This window comes from Delphinapterus leucas, chromosome 14 (genome assembly GCF_059928025.1).
Source record: "Delphinapterus leucas isolate spDelLeu-1000000601 "Yukka" chromosome 14, BTC_Dleu_Yukka2, whole genome shotgun sequence".
Taxonomy (NCBI): Eukaryota; Metazoa; Chordata; class Mammalia; order Artiodactyla; family Monodontidae; genus Delphinapterus; species Delphinapterus leucas.
Genome location: NC_143142.1, coordinates 24,326,236 through 24,347,727, shown reverse-complemented (window position 1 = coordinate 24,347,727; position 21,492 = coordinate 24,326,236). Strand labels below are relative to the sequence as shown.

Sequence of the window (21,492 nt, the reverse complement as noted above, 5' to 3'; positions counted from 1 at the left end):
CAACTAAGGGAATTCCCCAGTGGGAGGAATGTGGGGTAGAACTTCCCAGATGTGGAAAATCTGGGCTAGAAATAGAGAGGCAGTAACCTGGGAGGGGAAGGGGACATGATCTAGAGACATGGAGGAAGTTCTAAAAACTTCTATAGAATTCAGATCTACATGCATTTATTAGGTACCTACTACAGGTAGGTCATTTAGTGCTGCCCCATATAGTACCGAATCATCACAGCACCACCTCAAATATTTGTCTGTGTGTTATATCCATTATACTTTAAAATCTTCAGTTAGATATATTTTTCTCATGACAGGTGAGCCAGTATAGGAGGGTGAAAGCACTATTAGGAGCATGTAGCCAACGGCAACAAGTGCCCCCAGACTGTCTTGTCTTCATTTTGGAAGGTGCTTATCAAACTTTCACTCTGTGGTGCTCTCTTTTTGCCATTATTTTATATTCCAGGAAACAGTTTGGACCTATGATGGCTGACCGAAAAACACAAGCAAACGGAAGTGTAGGAGAGGCCACAAACAGGCCAGGGAAGAATCTAACACCCTGGATAGCAAAGTGCAGGGCTCGGGGCCCCTTCACAGAAATGGTCCAGGAAACAGGGCAGCAGGCAGTTAGAGACTGGCTGCGGTCCTTTGACATTAAGGGCATCATACACACTACTATAGCCTGGGGGTTGGGGAGAAGACAGAGCAAAAAATAAGTAAATATTAGCTAGAAGAAGCTATAGTTGGAGGCATGTCATGACTTTAGAGAATTTGCAAAAGGGGAAAAATAATTGCCAATGTAAAGAACCAGGGAACACAACTCCACACATTCTGTGGCCTCAAGTTGCTCGCTGTCTGGGGCAGGGGGATACAATAATGCTTCGTAATCTTGGCAAGAAAAGAAGAGGGCAGAAAAAAAGAAACAGGGATCTACAGGACTTTAGAAGTGACTTGGAGCCAGGAAAATGGAAGAGAGAGGCCAGCAAGTCCAGCAGAAGGCATCACCTGTGTATAGGATGCGGCTGATCATCCCTGGCATCACCATGAGGAACATGGGCAGCAGCTTCAGGTACCCACACATGATGCAGCCAGCCTTCACGTGTGACATGTTTTTGGCCGAGAGGCACCGCTGCACAATGACCTGCCAGGGAAAGCCCAGTGAGGGAGGGGTGTAGGCAAGAGACCCCGCAACAGGCTCTAACCACCCCAGCTTCCCCCACCATCCCGGGTCTTTGGCCTGGCACTCCGATGTCACCGAGGCTCAGCACCCCTCAGACCACATGAGCCCTGCCCTACCTTTCCCAGCCCCACAAGCCACAGGCAGACAGGAGTCTCTGTAGCACCCTAGGGAAGACCCTCTCCTCCCCACACATCCAGCATGGGTACCTGATCTGTGCACCAGTACCACAGGGCGAGGATGGACAACCCAAAGATGAGCCCAGGCCATGGCAGGTCTCCCTTGAGAGGATCTCGGAAGATGTGGAAGGAGTCAGCCCTTGGGGTGTAGCATTCTTTCCTGATGGTGGTGTTTCCATCAGAAACCACAGTTGGAATGGCATTCATGTATTTCGTCATGAAGGCATCATACCCTCCCACTTCGTGAAAAGCTGGAAAACAGTGGTAACATAAGTCAACATTATGAAACTCTCAACTCTTCATAGCAGTTTCTTCCTGTGGATGCCTGAGAAACCCACAGCCAGAGCCCTCACTGTGGGGTCTTGGGCAAGTCATTGTCCCATTCTGGGCTTCAGCTTTCTCATCCATAGAATGGGATTATTAACCCTGCCCAGCCCCCTCAGGGGGCTACTGTGAGGGTCCAAAGCAACAACCTGTGAAAGTACTCCAACCATAAACTTCTTTACAAAGGGAAAGTATTTGAATTATTAAAAGAAAGACCTTGCTTTTGAACCAGATTCAAAGACTCTGTTTTTCCCCTCACCCCCTGCTATCAGCAGTGGCCTTTGGGATTCTGGACACAGACACAGGCTAGGCCCCCAGTCCCAGCAGTGTGGTGGGATGGGAGAGAATGGGTGAGGAAGTCTGGAGCCCTGCCACCTCTTGGCTGTGGGAATAAGGCATTCCAGACCCTGTGCTGCAGAATAAGGCATTCCTTTCCTCTGCTCCAGACCCCTGAGGACCACCGGGGAAAATCAAATGGAAGGTCATGGAAAACATAGCATAGAGAGAGGATAAGAAGCTTCAGAGGACACACAGAGAGCATAGGCCCCCTTAAAAATAAAATGGCATTTTATGTCCTCCCATAACAAGTACCTCTATTTGTAGGGTTTCCAGTCTTGTCCTTAGGATTTCATAAACAAATAAAATTTCAAAACCGAGAGGACGGGGATTACAGAGTGGCTGATTTTTTTTTTTAACATCTTTTTTGGAGTATAATTGCTTTACAATGTTTTGTTAGTTTCTGCATATAACAAAGTGAATCAGCTATATGTATACATATATCCCCATATCCCCTCCCTCTTGAGCCTCCCTCCCACCCTCTCCATCTCACCCCTCTAGGTGGTCACAAAGCACCCAGCTGATCTCCCTGTGCTATGCAGCTGCTTCCCACTAGCTATCTATTTTACATTTGGTAGTGTATATATGTCCATGCCACTCTCTCACTTCGTACCAGCTTCCCCTACCCCCACCCCCACAGTCTTCTCAAGTTCATTCTCTAAATCGGTGTCTTTATTCCTGTCCTGCCCCTAGGTTCATCAGAGCCATTTTTTTTTATTCCATATATATGTGTTAGCATACAGTATTTGTTTTTCTCTTTCTGACTTACTTTGTGGCTGATCTTTTAAATTTTACCAAATCAGGAAATAAATAAGAAAATGGTCAATTCATAAAAGACATTTAACATCAAAATGTAGATGACATAATCTGAGATTTAAGATGCAACATTTAAATATATTTAGCCTAATAGATATTTAGCCTTATCCTTTTTTAGTCCAGTTTCTCTGTGGAGAGAAGACCTCTCGTGACACCAGCGGCCCACACTGGGGCCCACTGGCCCAGACTGTCTAGAGAGGGCAGCAAGGAATCCAGGTATTGTCTGGGCCGGGCCCAGCCTGAAACCTCCAGGGCTAGGGAAGGTGTCCCTTGCACACCCACAGTGACTGCCAATCTAGGCCAGTCTACTCCCCTGGGGAGAGCAGAGCATACCAAGCTCACTGTCTAGGACAGCAGCAGACAGGGAGGCTGGACTCGTTTTTTCTCCCTGGGCCTCTAACTCTGCCCCCCCACCTCCTCAGCCTGCCCCAGCCCCACTTACCAAACCCAGTCAGGATAAAAGACCCCACCAGCATGATCACCGTCTGCAAGGTGTCCGTGTAAATCACAGCCGCCAGGCCCCCTGAGCAAGCAAAGGAGACAAGGCATCTAACCTCAGGTAGGAGGGCAACCTGTCAGCCCACCTCTTTTCCCCACCCTCACCCCCACCTGCACTCCTCTCCCTCTGCACACCTTCTGCACCCCTCAGTCTGCCTTCCTTTCCTTCCCTCCCTTTTCCTGTTACAGAGGTCTGCCACCCAGCATGTTCCAGTATCTCCACTTTTCACAGAAATGCTGGAAAGGCCTTGGAGAGAGGATGTTTCTCCCTATTTGAGGACGGAGAGCTTGATGTGACCACTTTAAGCCAGGAAATGGCTATGGTGAGAAGCATCTGCGCAAACAAAGGCAGGGAAGAGCAAAGAGCTGACATCTCGACAAGATGTCTGGGGACATAACCAAATCAGTCCACTCTCTCTTCTCTCAGGCCATCTGAGTAACTTCTTATCCCCAGCGCCATGGGGCTCCAGCTGGGCAGCAAGCTCCATCGCTGGCCCTGGCTCCCCTAACTGGGCAGAGCAACCTCTGCAAAGGTGCCCCATGGTGACTAGTGCCGCCGGCTTCTCCAGTCACCTCTGGAGCCTTCCTCTAAGGTCTCTGTGTGTCACTCCCTCCCTTCCTCCCTACAGTGCCTCCCAGTCCCTGTCACATCAAATCCAAGGCCTCTGTCTGGCTTCCAAGGCCCCCGCACTATGACCCCACTTGAACTATCAGGTCTTAGCATCCTCTACACCCCCCACGCTCAGCTACCTCCCATTGATGCCCCTCCTCCAGCTGAACTCATCTGCTTGCTCACCCTGCCCCGGCACTGCCACTCCCATTCCTGACTCCATTCCCTTGCTCCCACCTCTCCCCGAGCCTGGCACTCCCTCCCTGCTTCTCCCGACTCAGCCAAGTTCTCTCCACAACCTGCAAAGCCAAACCCTGTCCCACCTCCTGTAAGAAGCTGTCCTGACTGTTCCCACCAGCACTGGATTTTTCTGGGGCCACCTACAACTGTTTCCTTGAACTGTTTCCTGGGTGGATCTCTTCCTTGAGAGGAGAAGCCACGTCTTCACAAGTGCCTAACCCCAAGCTGGGCTTGGGCTGAGTCATTCGAGGGGACTTACCTGTGATTGTGTAAAGGGCAGTGATTACCAGTAAGATAAAGATGGCCAGGTACAGATTCAGGCCCAAGGCCAGGTTGATGAATATGGCCCCAGAGAAGATGTCTGCCTGGAAGGAGAGAAGAGGTGGGGTTGGGGAGAGAGGGGCCACTGGCTGCAGGGTGCACAGGGCCTGGCTGAGGCACGTCAGCGGCAGGGACAAGGGAGGAGAACTTGGAGGGGTTAGCAGAAGCCGACTCCCAAGTAGTGCCGATGCCTGTGATTTCCGAGGCCCCACGTTGGCCCACACCCCTTTGCCCTTTGGCTGAACTCCCACAATTAGAGGTTCATATTTTTATCCCCAGTTGAGAATATGAAAGACAAGTAGTGTACAGTTCCATGTATACAAGGTTTCTAAAATAGTCAAACTCATAAAATCTGAGACTGGAATGGCTGTTACCAGGGGCTGGAGGAAGGGGGAGTTATTAATCAACAGGTATAATGCTTCAGTTAAGTAAGATGAATAAGCTCTAAAGATCTGCCATACAACATCGTACCTAGTCAACAATATGTATTATACACTCAAAACCTGTCAAGTGGCTAGAGGGCAAGCTAAGTGTTCTTACCTCAATAAAATAAAAATAAAAACAAAAGGAGGACTTTCCTGGTGGCACAGTGGTTAAGAATCTGCCTGCCAATGCATGGGACACAAGTTCGAGCCCTGGTCCAGGAAGATCCCACATGCTGCAGAGCAACTAAGCCCGTGCACTACAACTACTGAGCCTGCGCTCTAGAGCCCATGTGCCACAAATACTGAAGCCCGCGCACCTAGAGCCCGCGCTCCGCAACAAGAGAAGCCACTGCTATGAGAAGCCTGCGCACCACAACGAAGAGTGGCCCCCTCAAACCGCAACTAGAGAAAGCCCGTGCGCAGCAACAAAGACCCAACACAGCCAAGAATAAATTAATTAATTAATTTTTAAAAAAATGATATGAACACCTAAGAGTCATGCTCTATTCCTAAATTTCCCAACAAGATTTATTCAAGATGATAATAGATATTACATGATAAAAAAAAAAGAATTCCATAGTCAAAGAGGTCTGTGAAATACTGGATTAAATAAAGTTAAAGCAGTTTCTTTACCACACAACTTCTCTGAGCCTCTAATATACTGTGAATCCCCAGGAGGAAAACATAGTAAATGACCCTTCACAAACTTATATAACTATGGAACTCTGTTTGCCAAGGAACAACTATTAACACCTTGAGGTTCCTCCCAACCCACTTTGTAGACTGCTGCTCTAAGCTATTATCCTTCATTTACACCTCAGTTTAAAAGGTTTATCTGATCTATTCCCAAAAGCAAGTTTGAGTGCTGGAGTCCATGAGAGGGAAACCCCGCCTCACCCTGGAGTGGAAAGAGATGTTAGCAACATCATAATTTTATCTCCTCTGCACAGATGGGATCCATCTTGACTCAGACACAACCACAGCATCACCACGAACCTCTTGTGTGGCAGGCTTGTTGATAGGTGGTTTTATCTAGATTATCTCATGTAAATTTAGGGAGAATTGCTCCCTCTTCACCCCCCAATTCACCAGTTCTTGATGCAGTTCTTTTTCTCCCTGCCTCATTTAGCTCCATAAAGAACCTTCTACTTGGCTGGATGGATATATGGCTATACACACATTATGTAGTAAAAATATTAAAAAATAGACCAGAAGAATACATACCAGGTTCAAGATAGTGTTTACCTTTTAAGAAGGAAGGAAATAGGGTCAAAAGGGTATAGATAAGCCTTATCTGTTATGTTTTATTTCTTTTTTTAAAAAGTGATAAGCTGTTTAGATCTACAGAATCCTGGTGGTGGTATTAGTATAGTACTTTACTGTATGTTTGAAGCATTTCATTACTTTTTTATTTATAAAAATCAGGGACTGGATAGGGAATATACCACCAGCTTTGATATAAAAGAACTCTCCTCTAATCCTATGAGATCATTTATTTCACAGCTCATCTCAGATTGCTCCTTCTCTAAACTACTCTTACCTCTTAATAAAGAAGAAAAAAAGGAAAGAAGGAAGGAAAGAAGGGAGGGAGGGAGGGAATAAGGGAACAAACAAATTTCCCCAGTGCTGCTAAGCAAAACTAACTTGAAGTGAACTAAACAATTATGGTCCTCTAGACCAGGGGTCAGCAAACTTTTTCTGTAAAGGCTCACTTCATACATGCTTTAGGCTTTGCAGGCCATACAGTTTCTTTCCAACCTGCTCAAGACTGCCTGCCGTTGAAGCTTGAAAGCAGCCGTAGATGATACATCAATTAATGGGCATGACTGTGTTCCAATAAAACTTTATTTACAGAAACAGGAAGTTGGATTTAGCCCACCACTTTGAAAGTCTGGCTGAACAAGCTCCATGGAACTCACAGGGGACAATAAATACAGCTCCAGTCGGAAAACCTCTTAGAGTAACAGTCTCTGACCATAAGCCTTGGGTAGTTTGTTTAGTCTCAGCTCTGATGTTTGAAATCCCAGGATTTTACACGTGTTCATTTGCTGCCCATTCTAGTCCTAGTTGTATCTGAGCACCCAGTAGATCTTGCCTGGCAACGAGGTTTGAGATGGAGAGCCCCATTACTCAAATTTCTCTTTCCATTTGTGAGTGAATGAACCAGGTGATAAGCATTCAAAACTTAAGCAAGCTCCAAAGCTCTTATTTTCACCCAAGGATCCAAAACAGATAGCATAGTTGCTATAAAAGTTTATTACAGTTGTGATCTGTGATAATAGCCCCAGGAAATATAAATAGGGACATTTTGGTCATCACATGTAATTCATAAAATCTGAGGCTTTACCTCAAGTGATTGTGCACATTTGAATAAGACAGATAATGCCAGGAAATTTTACAGAACAGAATGCTTCTCTGAACTTGGTAAGGCAGGGTGCTGGGGTGGAGTGGGTGGGCGGGAAGGAGCCTATAAAATTCAGGATTACATGGAGGAATAATCAAGTCTGGGTGGAATAATCAAGTCTGGGTCTCAGAAACCAAAAGGACATAGCCACAAGATGGCAACCATAGTCAAGACTCCACACCACCCCTGTTCAATGGCCTGGGCCACATCTGGGACTCTCCACCTGAAATGCATTTCACTTTTTCTCTCCTATCAATTACATGCCCACTGGATCCCTGCATCCTCCCAAAGCCTTCCTGGTAGGTCCCTGATTGTTCCCTGTCTGGACATGGATATCACAAGGCCACTCCTCTCTTCTTACCCATGCCTACACACACACACAACAATAGTGATTAATCTCTATTTGTGTGCAATGTAAATACTTGATTACCTTACTTTGTTAACTAACAATTCTTTCCCTTTGTTCATAAGCCCTGAACTCGTGTATCTTAATGTGAGCTCCTAGCAAGTACAGTCAATATCAGTGTAATCCTTTTAAAGATTTCATGCTCTGTGACCCATGGTGAACCTGAAGTCAGCCAAATTTACAAAGTCTTGCCTGTCTGACCCTTCCCTGTCCTTCCCCACTGCCTAGATGCCCCACCTGCAGATCCCTTATACACCCGGTGTGCAGCTGATGTTCTCCCTTTACAGTCCTCTCAAATCCTACTCTCAGAAACTCATTTAAATTGGAAGGTCACTTAACTGGCTATTTAAATTTTCCCCAAGGTCTTGAATTTTGACTTGTTTGTACTGGACTTAGAAGGCCGGGGGACATAATGTCAAAAGCTTTCGATTCAGTATCAGGGACTCTGCTTCTCAATCTAGTTCTGCTACTGTTTGACCCCACAAAGCCCCTTCTCTTCTCTGTAAAATGAGAGCATAGATCATAGAACTAGATGATCTATCCTGTTATCCTATGCCTTCATCCCATCCAAGCACAGAGCAGAATTGTGAGAACACAGACACTGGGACTAGAGAGACCCAGACTCCAGTCCTGGCTTTGCAATACACTAGCTATGTGATTTGGGACAAATTACTTAACTTCTCTGAGACTCAGTTTTCTCCTCCATCAAGTGGAAAATTAAATAAAAATCCCCACCTGCACAGAACTCTTATGAGGACTGGAGATGGAATAAGTTAAGCCCCTACTGGAGACTAAGTAAAGCTATTGGCACCAAATAAAAGGCAGCTATCATCCTTCGTGTGCATTATTCAAGGGATTGCTGGCTCTGGGCAGCAGGTGGAGCTGGTAGGACATTGGGCAAGGCCTCCAGTAAGGAACCGCAGAAATCACACAGAAAGGGGGCAGACCATACTAAGTACTGTTCAAAAGTAAAATTCAGAAAAAGCCATCTGCTGGGGGATGGACTCCATCAGGGTCTGAGCTGAGGGAGGCTGCCCCTCAGGTACCTGGGGGTTCCCAAGTCCAGGGAGGTTTAATCAGTAACCTGAACAATAGGTGAGGTAATTGGGAAGGCAGGCAAAGACATTGAGCAGTAAGATTATTTTTATGACTACTGCTACATCAGCTCCAAGGGCAAAGCTCAGCCAACAGACTTTCACTGACCTGAACTGTGGACTTGGAGAAGGCGTGCTTCCAAGAAAGGGAATCCCAGTGCCCTCCTCTACATGCTTAGTAGACAGGTGCTATCTCACAAGCTGAACCAAGGAGCAAGGAGCAGTTTCCTCACCAACCTCCACTAGTGCCAGGGTCACCTCCCCACCCTCCCACTTACATTCCTTTTCTCCTCTTGCACCTGACCTTCCCTCCCTCAGGAAGCCCAATTTCTCTACCCCTCCCAGCAACTCCCAGTCCAGGCTATGCACACCAGTCTCCAAGGAAATAAGACTGAAATGCCCAGGGTTTTCATCTTGTAATTAAAAACTACCCTGAAGGAAAGGAGGAGAAAGTGAAGGAGGTGGAATCACCAAATAGGCAGGGAAAGCGCACAGGCACCAGTCAAGGGCAGTAGCACCTTATGTCAGGAAGCTGGGCAGGGAGGGAGCAGTAAGGCTGGGTGTCAGTCCCAACTCCAAGACAAAGCCCAATCCCGGAGCACATGTTCCCACTGAGACCATTCAGTGGGGACATGAAAGTCTCTTCAACAAATGGTTCTGGGAGAACTGGACTTTACTTCACATCATATACAAAAATCACTCAAAATGGATCAAATATCTGAATGTAAGAGCTAAGACTATAAAACTCTTAGGAACAAACCTAGCATTCAATCTTCATGATCTTGGATTTGGCAATGGATTCTTAGGAATGACACCAAAAGCATGAGCAACAAAAGAAAAAACAGATAAATCAGACTTCATCAAGATTTAAAACTTTTGTGCATCAAAGGACACAAAAGAAAGCGAAAAGACAACCTACAGAATGGGAGAATATTTGCAAATCATGTATCAGATAAGGGTCTAGTATTCAGAATATATAAAGAACACTTTCAACTCAACATCAAAAAAGACAACCCAGTCAAAAAAAAAAGTGTATGCATGTAGAAATTAATAACATAAAAGTGAAAAATTATTGTGGTAGGCTGAAGATATATATATACATTTCCTCTAAAGAAGCAATAGTCAAATGCAATGTGTAGATTTCATTTGAATCCTGATTCAAACAAATCAACTGTAAGAAGACATTTTTCAGATAATCAGGAAAATCTGGATATGGACCAGGTATTAAACTACTTAAATTAAGAAATTACTATAAATTTTGTTAAGCATGATAATAGCACAATGGTTAAGTTCTTTAAAAGTTAAAGGTGCATTCAGAAGAATTTACAGTGAAATGACATGATGTCTGGGATTTGACTTAAAATACTGTTGGAGAAAAAAGGTGGAAGGGGAGAGATGAACCAAGAATGGCAAAATATTGTTCATTGTGAAAGCCAAGTGATGAGAATTTGGTCCATTAGTACTCATTATACTATTCTATCTCTGCTTGTGTACGTTTGAAATTTTCCAAAATTAAAAAAATTGAAAATGTTATCTAATATTGTTGTTTTCTCACTTTTAAATAATCAGGGCAATAAAAGCACGAGCTGCTATTTTTTCATTACCCTACCTAACTAGAAGAGAAGGCTCAGTTCAGATCCAACTGACTCAGATTTCAGCCAGGGCAGATATTTTACAAGTGCTGAGATTGGTCCAATCTCACCTTTAGTGCTAGATGAGGAAGAACAAGAAAAAAGAGGAAAATTGATGATAGTCAATGAGATAACCCCTCTGATAGAGCAGTGAGTACTTTGTAACTGCTGGCTAAGGGGGAAAGCTGGAACCACTTCCTATGTGAGCACAGAAAATGCCATTTCTCTCTCTGCCCTTGGATTTGGCAATGGATTCTTAGAAATGACACCAAAAGCATGAACAACAAAAGGAAAAAACAGATAAACTAGACTCTATCAAGATTTAAAACTTTTATTCATCAAAGGGCACTACCAAGAAAGTGAAAAGACAACCTAAAGAATGGAGAAAATATTTGCAAATCATATATCTGATAAGGGCCTAGTATCCAGAATATATAGCCTTCTTCTCTAGCTAGGTTAGGGTGCTGAAGCAATCCAGGGAGCTTCTTACGGGGAGCGTCGATGGTTCTCATGTTCATCATCATCATAACCTACATCCCCAAAACGCTTCATGTTTTCAAGAAAATCCATTTGATCCTCAATACCACCCAGGGAGGTAAGCAAGGCAGAATTTTTATCCCCATCCTACTCACAAAGAAGCTAAGCTCCAGAGAAGTAAAGCAATATGCTACTGGCCCCAGGTCACTGCTGGCGAGCAGTAGAGCAGAAGCCCAGCTCCTCCACAACCCCATGCTTCCTCCAATTATTCTCCTAGATAGTTTTCTTACCAAGGTCCTATTTTCTTTCTGTTATTCTTTATTCACATTTTCCTTCTTTAAAAATTTTTTTTCCCACTGTTGCTTTAACCTTTATCAGACTGACAATCTCCTTAGGGGTTAAAAAAAAATTCCAGGCAAGACCTATAAGCGGACTTTTTTCTTCCTGCCATCTTTTGGACTGTCAGGGGGAATGTATCTCAGAACTTCGATGATTTCCTGGGTCTTTCGCTTTGTTTTGTTTTACCATCAAAAGGAGTTGACTTGAACATTTTCAAGAAAGGAAAAGAGAAGTAAAGAAGGAATTCAAGCCTTGCTCCAGTGGGTCAGCCAAGAGCTCTGCACAGCTTTCAAACACACTGCAATGGCCAGCCAATCCCTGAGAAATCTCAGCTCTGCATATTGGGGCCTGCAGCTCCAGGTTGGCAGGGAGGCAGGCTAAATGGAAGGGGGTCCACCCCAGTGGCTGGGTTCAGAGAGAGCAAAAATCCCCTGGAGGGTTAGCAACTAAAGGCCCAGGGAACTGATTCTGAATGAATATAAGAAGGCTTGTGCAGTGAAAAGGACAGTGAGCTGGAGCCAGCAGTCTGGGTTCTACTCCTGAGCAAGAATCTCCATCCCCAGAGTTTCTGTTTCCCTGTTCACGAAGGAAGAGGGGGAATCTCTGAGTTCCCTTCCAGAGTTGCCACTGACTGCCCATGTTTAAGCGCATCAGAAATGTCACTTGGAGCCAGATTCTGACCCTGACAGGGCATAAAGGCTTACAGCTATCTCTAAGGTCGGGGCCAGCCCTCAGGCATCCCTAACTCCCTTTTAATCTTCTGTTAGAACAGAAGAACAGTTTTCACTGAACCTTCTTGAACCGTTTATGTCTTCAACCTTCCCCACAGTAGAGGATAAGGAGTTCCATGTGTTCACTCCTTGATGTGTGAAATAGGACTTTACCCTCAGAAGCAAAAAGGCCTAAGGGACCGAGTTAATGGAAACATATAGCACTGCCCTTTGGTGGGCCAGCATGTGGTGAGGAGCGAGGGTAGGCAGGTTCTGAGACAGCCAGTGCTCAGCCCCTAGGGCGGAGGACTCACCGAGATCTTGGTGAAAACGTACAGCAACAGGGACAGAACAGAGAGGTAGACCTGGATCCGCTTGCCTCCAAATCGCTTCCGCAGGTACTCTGGCATCGTCACCACCTGTATGGGATGGAAGGGTGGTCACTGCCAGTCTGAGTGATCAGAAGGCCCAGAGCAAGCAGAGCAGAGGCATCCACCCCGGTGTCAGAGGTATGATTAAGGGTTAACCTTCATTGGTCAGAGAAGTCTGCGAGGTGGCCAGATGTCCCCATCCTCCATCCATTTGCTCATCTCAATCCCACATGCCCTACCACTGCAGAGGCAGCTGGGACACATCCCAGGACATTGGCCCCAGAAGGGCCCAATAAACAATTTTTTTAATGAACACATGCCTGCACATAACCAAGAAGGCAGATCCTTGCCCTGAAGGAGGAGGGGATAGATAAATAGATAGATAGTCCTATACAGAGCACCTTCTGTGAACAAGACATCATAACCACGGTGGTACCTTTTCAGTGCACCAAAAAAGGTGTCCAGGCTGGGTGTGTGCTTCACCCTGCTCTGCACATAAGCCTTGCCAAGGACTGTGGCTGCAGGCCAGCTCAACTGCTCTCCCAGTTCCTTTCTGCAAATTCCAACCACACTCTGTCTCATGTTCTCAACCCTGAGCCTGCTGTCTCCTGGAATCAGACATGTATCACCAGCAGACATGAGCCTCCAGAAGATGCAGAGTCTGCCAGTGTCTTTTTCTTATTGATTTCAGCTCCTAATGTATAGACGTACACATGGTAGATGCTCATTATATCTCAATGGACAGATGTTGCTAAAGCTCTCTTATGTAAAATGTCAGAGGTTTAGTCAAGAGACCGAGCATGCATTTGGTAGTTGAGTACCAGATGCATGCTCAGCAAACAAAGGCTGCTGATGTTTTTAAATAAAGGGAAAATATGGTTCTTTTTCTCATGTTGCTTCTGTTCCAGGGGCCGAGGCAGACAGTTACGTATCATGTGCAAATGCACGACAGTGCCTTGCAAGTATTCACCCAGACTGAGGGGATGTGATGCTTTCAACGCTGAATAGAGTGAGGCTGCTTAGGAGGGCTTCCTAGAGGGACAAGTCGTGGCCAAGTAGATCTGTTGAATGCCCCTGAGAGCAGTCAGGAACTTTATAACCCAGGAAAGAGAGACAAGTCATAGGCTCTTATCCCAGAAAGTCTCCTCTGCCCTCCAGGAGGACCAAGTTCACACAGATATTTGCCAGCAGGAAATATATATTACACAATAACAGAGCAAATACTTACCCCTGCCTTAATGTAAATGGGGACAAACACCCAGCCCAGCAGAACCACCAAAAAAAGGGCCTGAAACCAAAAAAGAGGTGGAGTCAAACCAGGAGGAACCTTAGCCCATCCTGCTGCCTGCAGGGCTTGCAGCTGCTGCAGACCATCCACCCAGCATTTTCTCTTTGGGCTCTGGGCACAACTCCCTAAGTGGCCATCAGTGCTTGGAGAAGGCCTTTGATGCCTGATTGGTCCACAGGAACAACAGTTGGGCAACAGTGGAGAGGAACCCGGGGGGCTGCCCACTGACATCACAGCTCCTTTTGCCTCTTCCCTGGTTTACAGGAGTAAAATACCATTTAGAGAGCTTTTAAAAATAAAAAAAATAATAATAGTGGAAATCTGGTGGTATTTCCAAACCTCTGATATGGCTGAAAGGGTACAGGAGGGGTTAGCTTTTTAAAAGAAGAAAGAAACACTATCGCCATCAAATCAGTGATTTCTCATGGTGGAAGGGGAGCAGGACCCTGGGGTTCCTGAAGCTGTGCCCCTCATCCATCTGTACTCCAAGGTGGCCCTGGGAGGTTCTCTAACATCTAGAACATCTCTGAGTGTAGACTGAGCTGGCTGACATCTAGAGATCCTTCCAGCTCCAGGACACAGTGTCTCTGATGTTACTCACGTTCCACTCAAAGCCCCCAGTGGCGATGCCTGCAGCTGCTCCCGTTCCTGCCAGTCCCACAAAGTGGCCACTTCCGATGTTACTGGCGAACAGAGAGGCTCCGATCTGGAAACACAAAGAGAAGGTCGGGTGAGGACTCCATGCTTCACCAGGACTCTCAGGGGTGGATCAAAGATAGAAGAGACATGTCATCCAAGAGAAGGACAAGAAAGAGCAGAGGCCAGCCAGAAACTTGACTATGCTGGAGTCTGCCGGGATCACTGGTTCAGAAGGCAGATGTGAGGACTTGGGTAATAGCAAAGATAAAAAGGAGAGGACTGCGGAAGGAGTCGTGGGATGTATCCCCAAATCAGATCTCTGTGAGTCCTTTGTGAGCCCAATGCACAACAGTCAAGAAGGCATGGGAAGCTCCACAGCCCGACCGGCCTCCTCTGGAAGTCTCCCCAGCAGCGGAGGGCTCAGGAGCAGGACCTGTGCCATTCATCTCTGTGTCCCCCAACACTCCTGACTTGGGACCTTGACCAATACAGGATCTCAGGAAATGTGGACAGTTTTTTTGAAAGAAATCATTTAAAAGGAAGCTTCTGGACGTCAGTTACTTGTCACTTGTCAAAGAAGACAGGGGGTAGAGCCAATAATTTCCAAGTGACTCTTAGCTGTTAAATTCTGTAATCCCATGAGCTCCCAAGTAACAAGAGATGCTAATAATAACTCTCTAAGTCAATATAGTAGTTTTTTTGGCCGCACCACGTGGCTTGTGGGATCTTAGTTCCCCAACCAGGGATCAAATGCAGGCCCCGGGCAGTGGAAGCATGGAGTCCTAACCACTGGAACGCCATGGAATTCCCTCGATATAGTATTTTTATTTTTTTACAAAGGTCCTATGGATACATGCACAAAACACTGCATTTTTCAAAGATATACATATGTCTAAAAACATAGGTTAGAAGACAAATTGGAAGGACATATACTAAATACCCAAGAGTTGACGCCTGGGAGAGGAAAGGAGAATGGGATTTTTGAATAGGAGATGAAGGAGAAAGTATCAGGTGAAACAAGAGAGGGATTTTGAACTGACCAATCATGGTACTGTACCATCAACTCAACCGCGTCTGAGGTCCAAGAGAACTCCAAAAAGTTCTAGAGCTTTTCTGTACCCAGGAGGAGAAGGCATAGCAACATTTGATGATCACCAAACTAGTATAATTACCCCCAGTCTTGCTGAGCAATTGGGGGAGGCTGGTAGTTATTTGTCTAATATCCCCAATATGGTTCAAATTTGGAACAAAACACATATTTCCCAAAAGGCAGATTACTCCAAGAAACTGTCCTAACCGTTCCTCGATATAAAACAGTGGGTGCTTAGTGCCATATGCTAAGTCAGAGGAGAGGGAGATCTCTGAAGGCCAGGCCAGGAGGTCTCCAGAATGATAAGGAGACAGTGGTGTAAGTGCCTTCATTCATTCACTCAACAAATATTAACTTAGCACCTACTCAATGTGTTAAGTGCCAATCTAGACACTGGGGATTCCTGTATGAAAAGTACCACCACCACCAACAAAAAAGATCAGAGAGTGGTTAAGTGCTGTGAAGAGAATAGAGAAGGTGTGATAGATAGAGTGACTGCTTTAGTCTGGGAAAGGTCCCTCTGTGGGGTGACCTCTAAGCTGAGATCAAGATGATAAAAGAAGTCAACCATGCTGAGATCAGAGGGAAAGCTTTCCAGCAAAGCAAAGACCACCCCCCCACCGCCCTCCCAAGTGAGAAGGTCATCATGGTTGGGAAGCAGAAAGAAGGCCAGAGTGGCTGGAGTGCGGTGGGTGGTGTGAGATGAGGCTGGAAAGTTGGGAGGGGATACATCACGTAGGTCCTAGCAAGCCAGGATAGGAGAGTGGATTTTACTCTGTCTGATGGGAAGCCACTGGAGGGTTTCAAGCAGGGGAGGAAAAGGATCTAACTTGTTTTTAAGTATTGCTCTCAAGCATGTGGAGAGTGTATTGTTGGGGGCAAGAGAGAAAACAAAAAAACACGTGGGAGGCAGTTGCTGCCTGTAGGTAACAGGGGATAGCGGCTTGGTCTCAGGTGGTGGCAGTTGAGACAAAGACAAGCATAGAGATTGGGGTACATTTTAGAAACAAAGTTGATGAGCCCTGTTGATGTATCAGACATGGGAAATGCGGGAAAGGGTAATCAACGGTAACCCCTAGATTCAGGACTTTAGTAACTGGGTGGACGTCATTCATTAAGAAGGGAAACTGTGTACTTTGATTATTGCTGCTTAAGAGTTTAATCTTTTGTTATCTGTACTTTAAAGTGTGTTGTACAACATATGCATGCTTGCCTTTGTTAAAAGAATAGGACCCAGTAAGCTTTGCATAAAGAAGTAAATAACCATTGGCTCTGACCATAAGTGGAATTCTCATTGTGTAAAAATTCTATTGATCTAGACTGCATTTCGTCCTCATTATAGCACAAACAGTAAAATGCTTTGTGATGCAGAAGAAGAAGAAGGAGGGGGAGGAGGAGGAGAAAGAGAAGAAGGAGGAGGAGAAGAAGGAGAAACTGAGAGGAAAGCAGGCTGTTTAAACACATCCACCTCCTTCCTCTCCTCAGAGCTTGGTGGGGATAAGAGTTCACTTTTAATCAGGATTCCCTTCTGCATGTAGCCTGCCTGTCATTACACATCTTTTTTTTTTTCATTTATCATCTCTCACTTGATAAATTATTAAGCCTAATGTTATACTATTAAGAGCATAATTACCAGTAATAATTAACTGCATTAGATTAACCTTAAGTTCAAGAATTTCTCTCCAAGATCCCCCCAAAGGGGGACAGTGGGCTCTAAGCAGTTGTAGGCTTTCCTGAGGCAGCCCTTCACCATCTGATGGAATGGGGGCCACGGGAGCTTTGCGGGTATTAGTCCAGGTTCAGTTCATTTCTATCATGGTCACTACTGTTTTCCAGTCGCTCACCTTGGCCTCATCCGACCTCCCCCGCTTTGCCCCGTGACCTGCACTCAGTCATTTACAAAACCCTGACTCTGCCTTCACAATGGCATAGGCAGCTAGCACTTTTTACATCGCCCTTGTACAGGCTGTCATTGCTTCTTAACAGGCTTCGAGGTGCTCTCCAGTCTCCCCCCACCCACATGACCTCTCCAAAGCACAACTCTGATCAAGTCACTTCCCTATTCAGAGACCCTTCCGGACCCCCAAATGAGCCTGCCAAGCAGTCTTTCCTGGCAGTTCCGGGTTTAAAGATGCAGTCCCAGGAATTCAGCAAGATTTCACACTAAAGTTCCCTCCAGTGAGAAGGCAGCATGAGCTTAAAAATTAAAGTTTGAATGCTCTCTTGCCCTCTTCCAATCTGGGTGATCGTAACATCTGCAAGCCTCAATCTTCTCCCATGACAGGGTTGTGCAGGAGTCAAAGGAGATTATGAATCAGTAATGACACACTCAGCGGACCCTCAATCAGTGTCCTTTCTTTCCTCCAAGAGGACAGTCACTTCACCCTCAAAGACAGTTCACAAGAGCTACAATGGACACTGTTATGGACTGAACTGTGTTCCTCCAAAATTTATATGTTGAAGTCCTAACCCTCAATGTGACTATATTTGGAGATTGGGTCTTTAGGGAGGAAGTTAAGATTAAATTAGGTCATAAGGGTAAGGCCTAATCTAATACGACTGGTCCTTATAAGAAGAGGAAGAGACACCAGTTCTCTCTATGTCTCCGTCTCTCTCTCTCTCACTGAATGTGCACAGAGAGAAGGCAGCCGTCCACAAGCCAGGAAGAGAGGTCTCACCAGGATCAACCCTGACAGCACCTTGATCTTGGATTTCTAACCTCTGGAACTGTGATAAAATAAATTTCTGTTGTGCAAGCCACTCAATCTGTTGTGTTTTGCCATGGCAGCCCAAGCGGGCTAATACATACATCATTGCTTTATCACCTACACTCCTCTGACAGGTTTTCACACCACCCTTCCTCTCACTGGAGCTTGTTAACAATGCTTTCATCACTCTGACTTCCCAAAAGCCCTCTCTGTCCACACCTCACCCATGTTCATGTCCACTTGGGAATCATGCCCCACCTAGGGAGTGACCTATGAAGCATCTTGTCCTTCTCTGTAATTTCCTCCCACATTCCTTCTCAGTTCAGGATTTCAGACTTCCTCTGAAATGTTCCCAGCTTGACCTTGCTTCTGACTAACTTCTTTCCAGGACTTCCTCATTCTCTGATGGGGCTTAAGAAGCCATTCCAAGTATTTAGATGGTTTGCTGTCACAGTGCAAAATGTGCTGGGTCTGACCAAACCCAACAGGTTTCGCAGCATGGTAATTGGGGAAATAATGTAATGTCATTACATTACAAAGAGAAAAAGACTATGTTTTCCTCTGACTTTAGGGAATTCGCAATCATAGTTTACTGCCTAAATTTCCTATCCTAGATGGTTGGCAGGAGGGAAAAACCTAGGGAGAAATTAGAGAATCACAGAATCTTCCAGAACTGGATGGGCCCATAGATGTCACAGCTTGAATCCCCTCGGAAACACTCCCTCCCCCCCTCCCCCCGCACCAAGTGAAGGTCAGCTTCTGGATGCGTGCCTCTAGTGACAGAGAACGCCCCACCTCACGAGGCAGCTGAATCCATAGTGGAACAACTCTAATGGTTGCAATGTCCTTCTTTACCTTGAGCTTAAATCTCCCCATTTAGTCCTACTTGTGCCCTCTACAGTGCAACAGAACAAGTCAAATCTCTCTTCCACAAGCTAGTCTTTCCAGTATTTGAGGACAGGGGTTGTACCCACCCTCAAATCTTCTCCAGGCTAAGCTTCCTCTTCTCATGTGTCTGCTCCTCACTGGCGGCCCCTGTTGCTCCCTCTGTTGCCCTCAGCCCCACCTGTGTCCCCAAATAGGTCTCAGACCCTGGGCCTCTAGACCAGTCCAGACATGGGTTGTCCGGAGCTAAGCAGGCTGCCCTTCTTGACTTACCATCTGTTTTTAACATCATGTGGCTTCAAATACTTTTAAACCTGCCTCTCAGCCATGGGTCTTGGCAGTGCTGAGGACGAAGCCAGTCCCTCTTATTCCCATCACTGTCAGAGAATCTGCCTCTAAATTATCTGGACCATTTAATAAGAATAGATTTCCTCTCATTGCAATTTAGATTCCTGATAATGTGGTTTGCCTTAACAATACAGTGGCTCTATCACTTAAATTTTTTTCACTTCAATCCCTCCAGGGTTTGGCACAAATCTGATGTTTTCCCATGAGCCTTCTCTAAAGGGACAACCACTTAAACCACAAGGAAAACATCTGGCCAAATTCATTTCCCCATACCAACTATTAATGACTGGAGTTGGAAGCTAGCAGGGACTGCATCTACCTCTCAAACCAAAGGCAGACATCAGTCCATCTAGTGATCGCTCCTTCAGTGCTTAACTCAGCCCTAGAAATGGGCTCCCTAAACCATGCTACTCACAGAGTGCTCTGCGGGCCAGAAGCACTGGCTTCACCCGGGAGCTTAGGAGAGCTATGAGTGCTCAGTCCCCACCCCACACCTACTGAATCAGAGAAGTAAGGGTAGTTCTTACACACAGTGAAGTTTGAGAAACCTGCCCTAGACTGCACTGAAAGTCACTGTTCCTCCTTAAACTTGTTTTGACCTCTCTTTGGGAGCAGAAGCCAGCGACTAACTACAAACTTGGGATGCTAAGATGAGGAGAACAAAAAGTTTGGGGTGAAAGAGGCTCTCTCTCCAAAATCCCCTACTGAACTTCCGGAGTTTACCATGGCATTTGGGCCACCCAGTGGGAGACACTGTCACTTCTCTACATGCCAACATATAGCACATGGACTGAAACAAGCTTTGAGCGGTCTCACTGGTGAACCCCAGACCCGGCAGGCTCAGTTAAATAAAGACATCCCAAGTATCCTCATGCCATAGCAAAGTTACTGAGACATTTCATATGGAAGTCTACAGAAGCCACTTAAAGGCTTTGTGGGAAATCCTTCCACAATTTGTCTCCTCAAGAGAGGGGGTTATAAGAGTTCCCAGAGGATGACCTCAACCACCAGAGTCAATAAATATTGCCGACTGGAGGGCTCCTCTGCCCTGCCATGGCATGAAAATGGGAAGAGGAATTACAGGCTCTCAAGGGTCTCTGCAATCTAGCCTCATCCTCCTTCTCCAATCCCAGCAGCCCCTCCACACTCTTCCAAGTCCTATATGCTCTAGCTAAATCACACAGACCCAGCCTCCTGGATATGCCCTGGGCTTTCTTGCCTCCTGCTTTTGTTTACATCATTTCCTTCTGCTTGGAACTCCCTCTCCGTCAAGCTCTACCTGCAAAAACACTGTCCCAGTGACCAAAGGGAAGCCCAGTCCCATCTCTCTGCTGACACCTTCCAGAACCAATCTCTTCCTCCTCTGACCTCTTACCCCACCTGTCATCTGTTGCACTCTCCTGGTGCCTGTCAGGCCCTATTTTGGTAACTGCTTCCATACAAGTGTTGTCCCCCAAATATCCTCTAGCTCTTGAAGAGCATTTCTGCTTCCACTTAGCATAGGACCTTTCTTGCACATGGCAAGCACTCAGTAAAAGTCTGCTGAGTGAGTGAGTGAGTGGGTGGGTGAGTGACAGCAAATCCTTGGAGTCTCCTCTTGGGGAAATGACAGGAACCATGGTGACCAAATGCCTTTGAGTTGCATTTATTCCCACTGGCTGCATGGAGTCAGGACTCTTAATGGGGACATGCCAAGGACGGCTCTCTCCTGAGGAAGAGCAATAAACCTGTCCTGCCAGGCCCACACGGGGCCCGTTAAAGACAGTGGGGCTGACTAGAGACTCTAAACTGCTCTGAGATGTCAAAAGGATGACCTGTAAGCTCAGTGTTAGTGAGACCAAGACCTCAAGGGGGATTCGACCTTGAGGGTTAGTCCATCAAATAGGCAAAAAATTTTAAATGATAATATTTGGTATTGGCAAGTAAATAGTCTCTCCCACATAGTTCTGATAGAAATGTAATTCTGGAAAGCAGTTTGTTGGCACAAATCCAAAGATCATCTCCTTCCACCATACAATCCTACTTTTAGTATTCTATCTTCAGAAATTATCAGAGATGCAGAGAAAGACTTATACGTAAGGATTTTCTTAGTATGTTCAATGCTACCTTATTTACAATACAGGAAAGTTGGAAACAACATCAATGACCAACAATAGGAAAACCACTGGATAAATTAAGGTACATA

At 45.8% G+C, this 21,492-nt stretch overlaps 1 protein-coding gene across 1 annotated transcript in view; it reads right to left on the bottom strand.

Annotated features, from left to right (window-relative positions):
• Positions 1-21,492, bottom strand: part of SLC5A1 (solute carrier family 5 member 1) — a 59,553-nt gene that overhangs the window by 22,389 nt on the left and 15,672 nt on the right. Inside the window, exons 3-9 of the mRNA XM_022550772.2 lie at positions 14,239-14,343; positions 13,578-13,637; positions 12,293-12,397; positions 4,431-4,536; positions 3,266-3,346; positions 1,378-1,598; positions 997-1,132 (exon numbers count right to left, since the gene is read on the bottom strand). Coding sequence (XP_022406480.1) covers positions 997-1,132; positions 1,378-1,598; positions 3,266-3,346; positions 4,431-4,536; positions 12,293-12,397; positions 13,578-13,637; positions 14,239-14,343 — 814 coding nt within the window. The remainder of the gene's footprint in view (positions 1-996; positions 1,133-1,377; positions 1,599-3,265; positions 3,347-4,430; positions 4,537-12,292; positions 12,398-13,577; positions 13,638-14,238; positions 14,344-21,492) is intronic.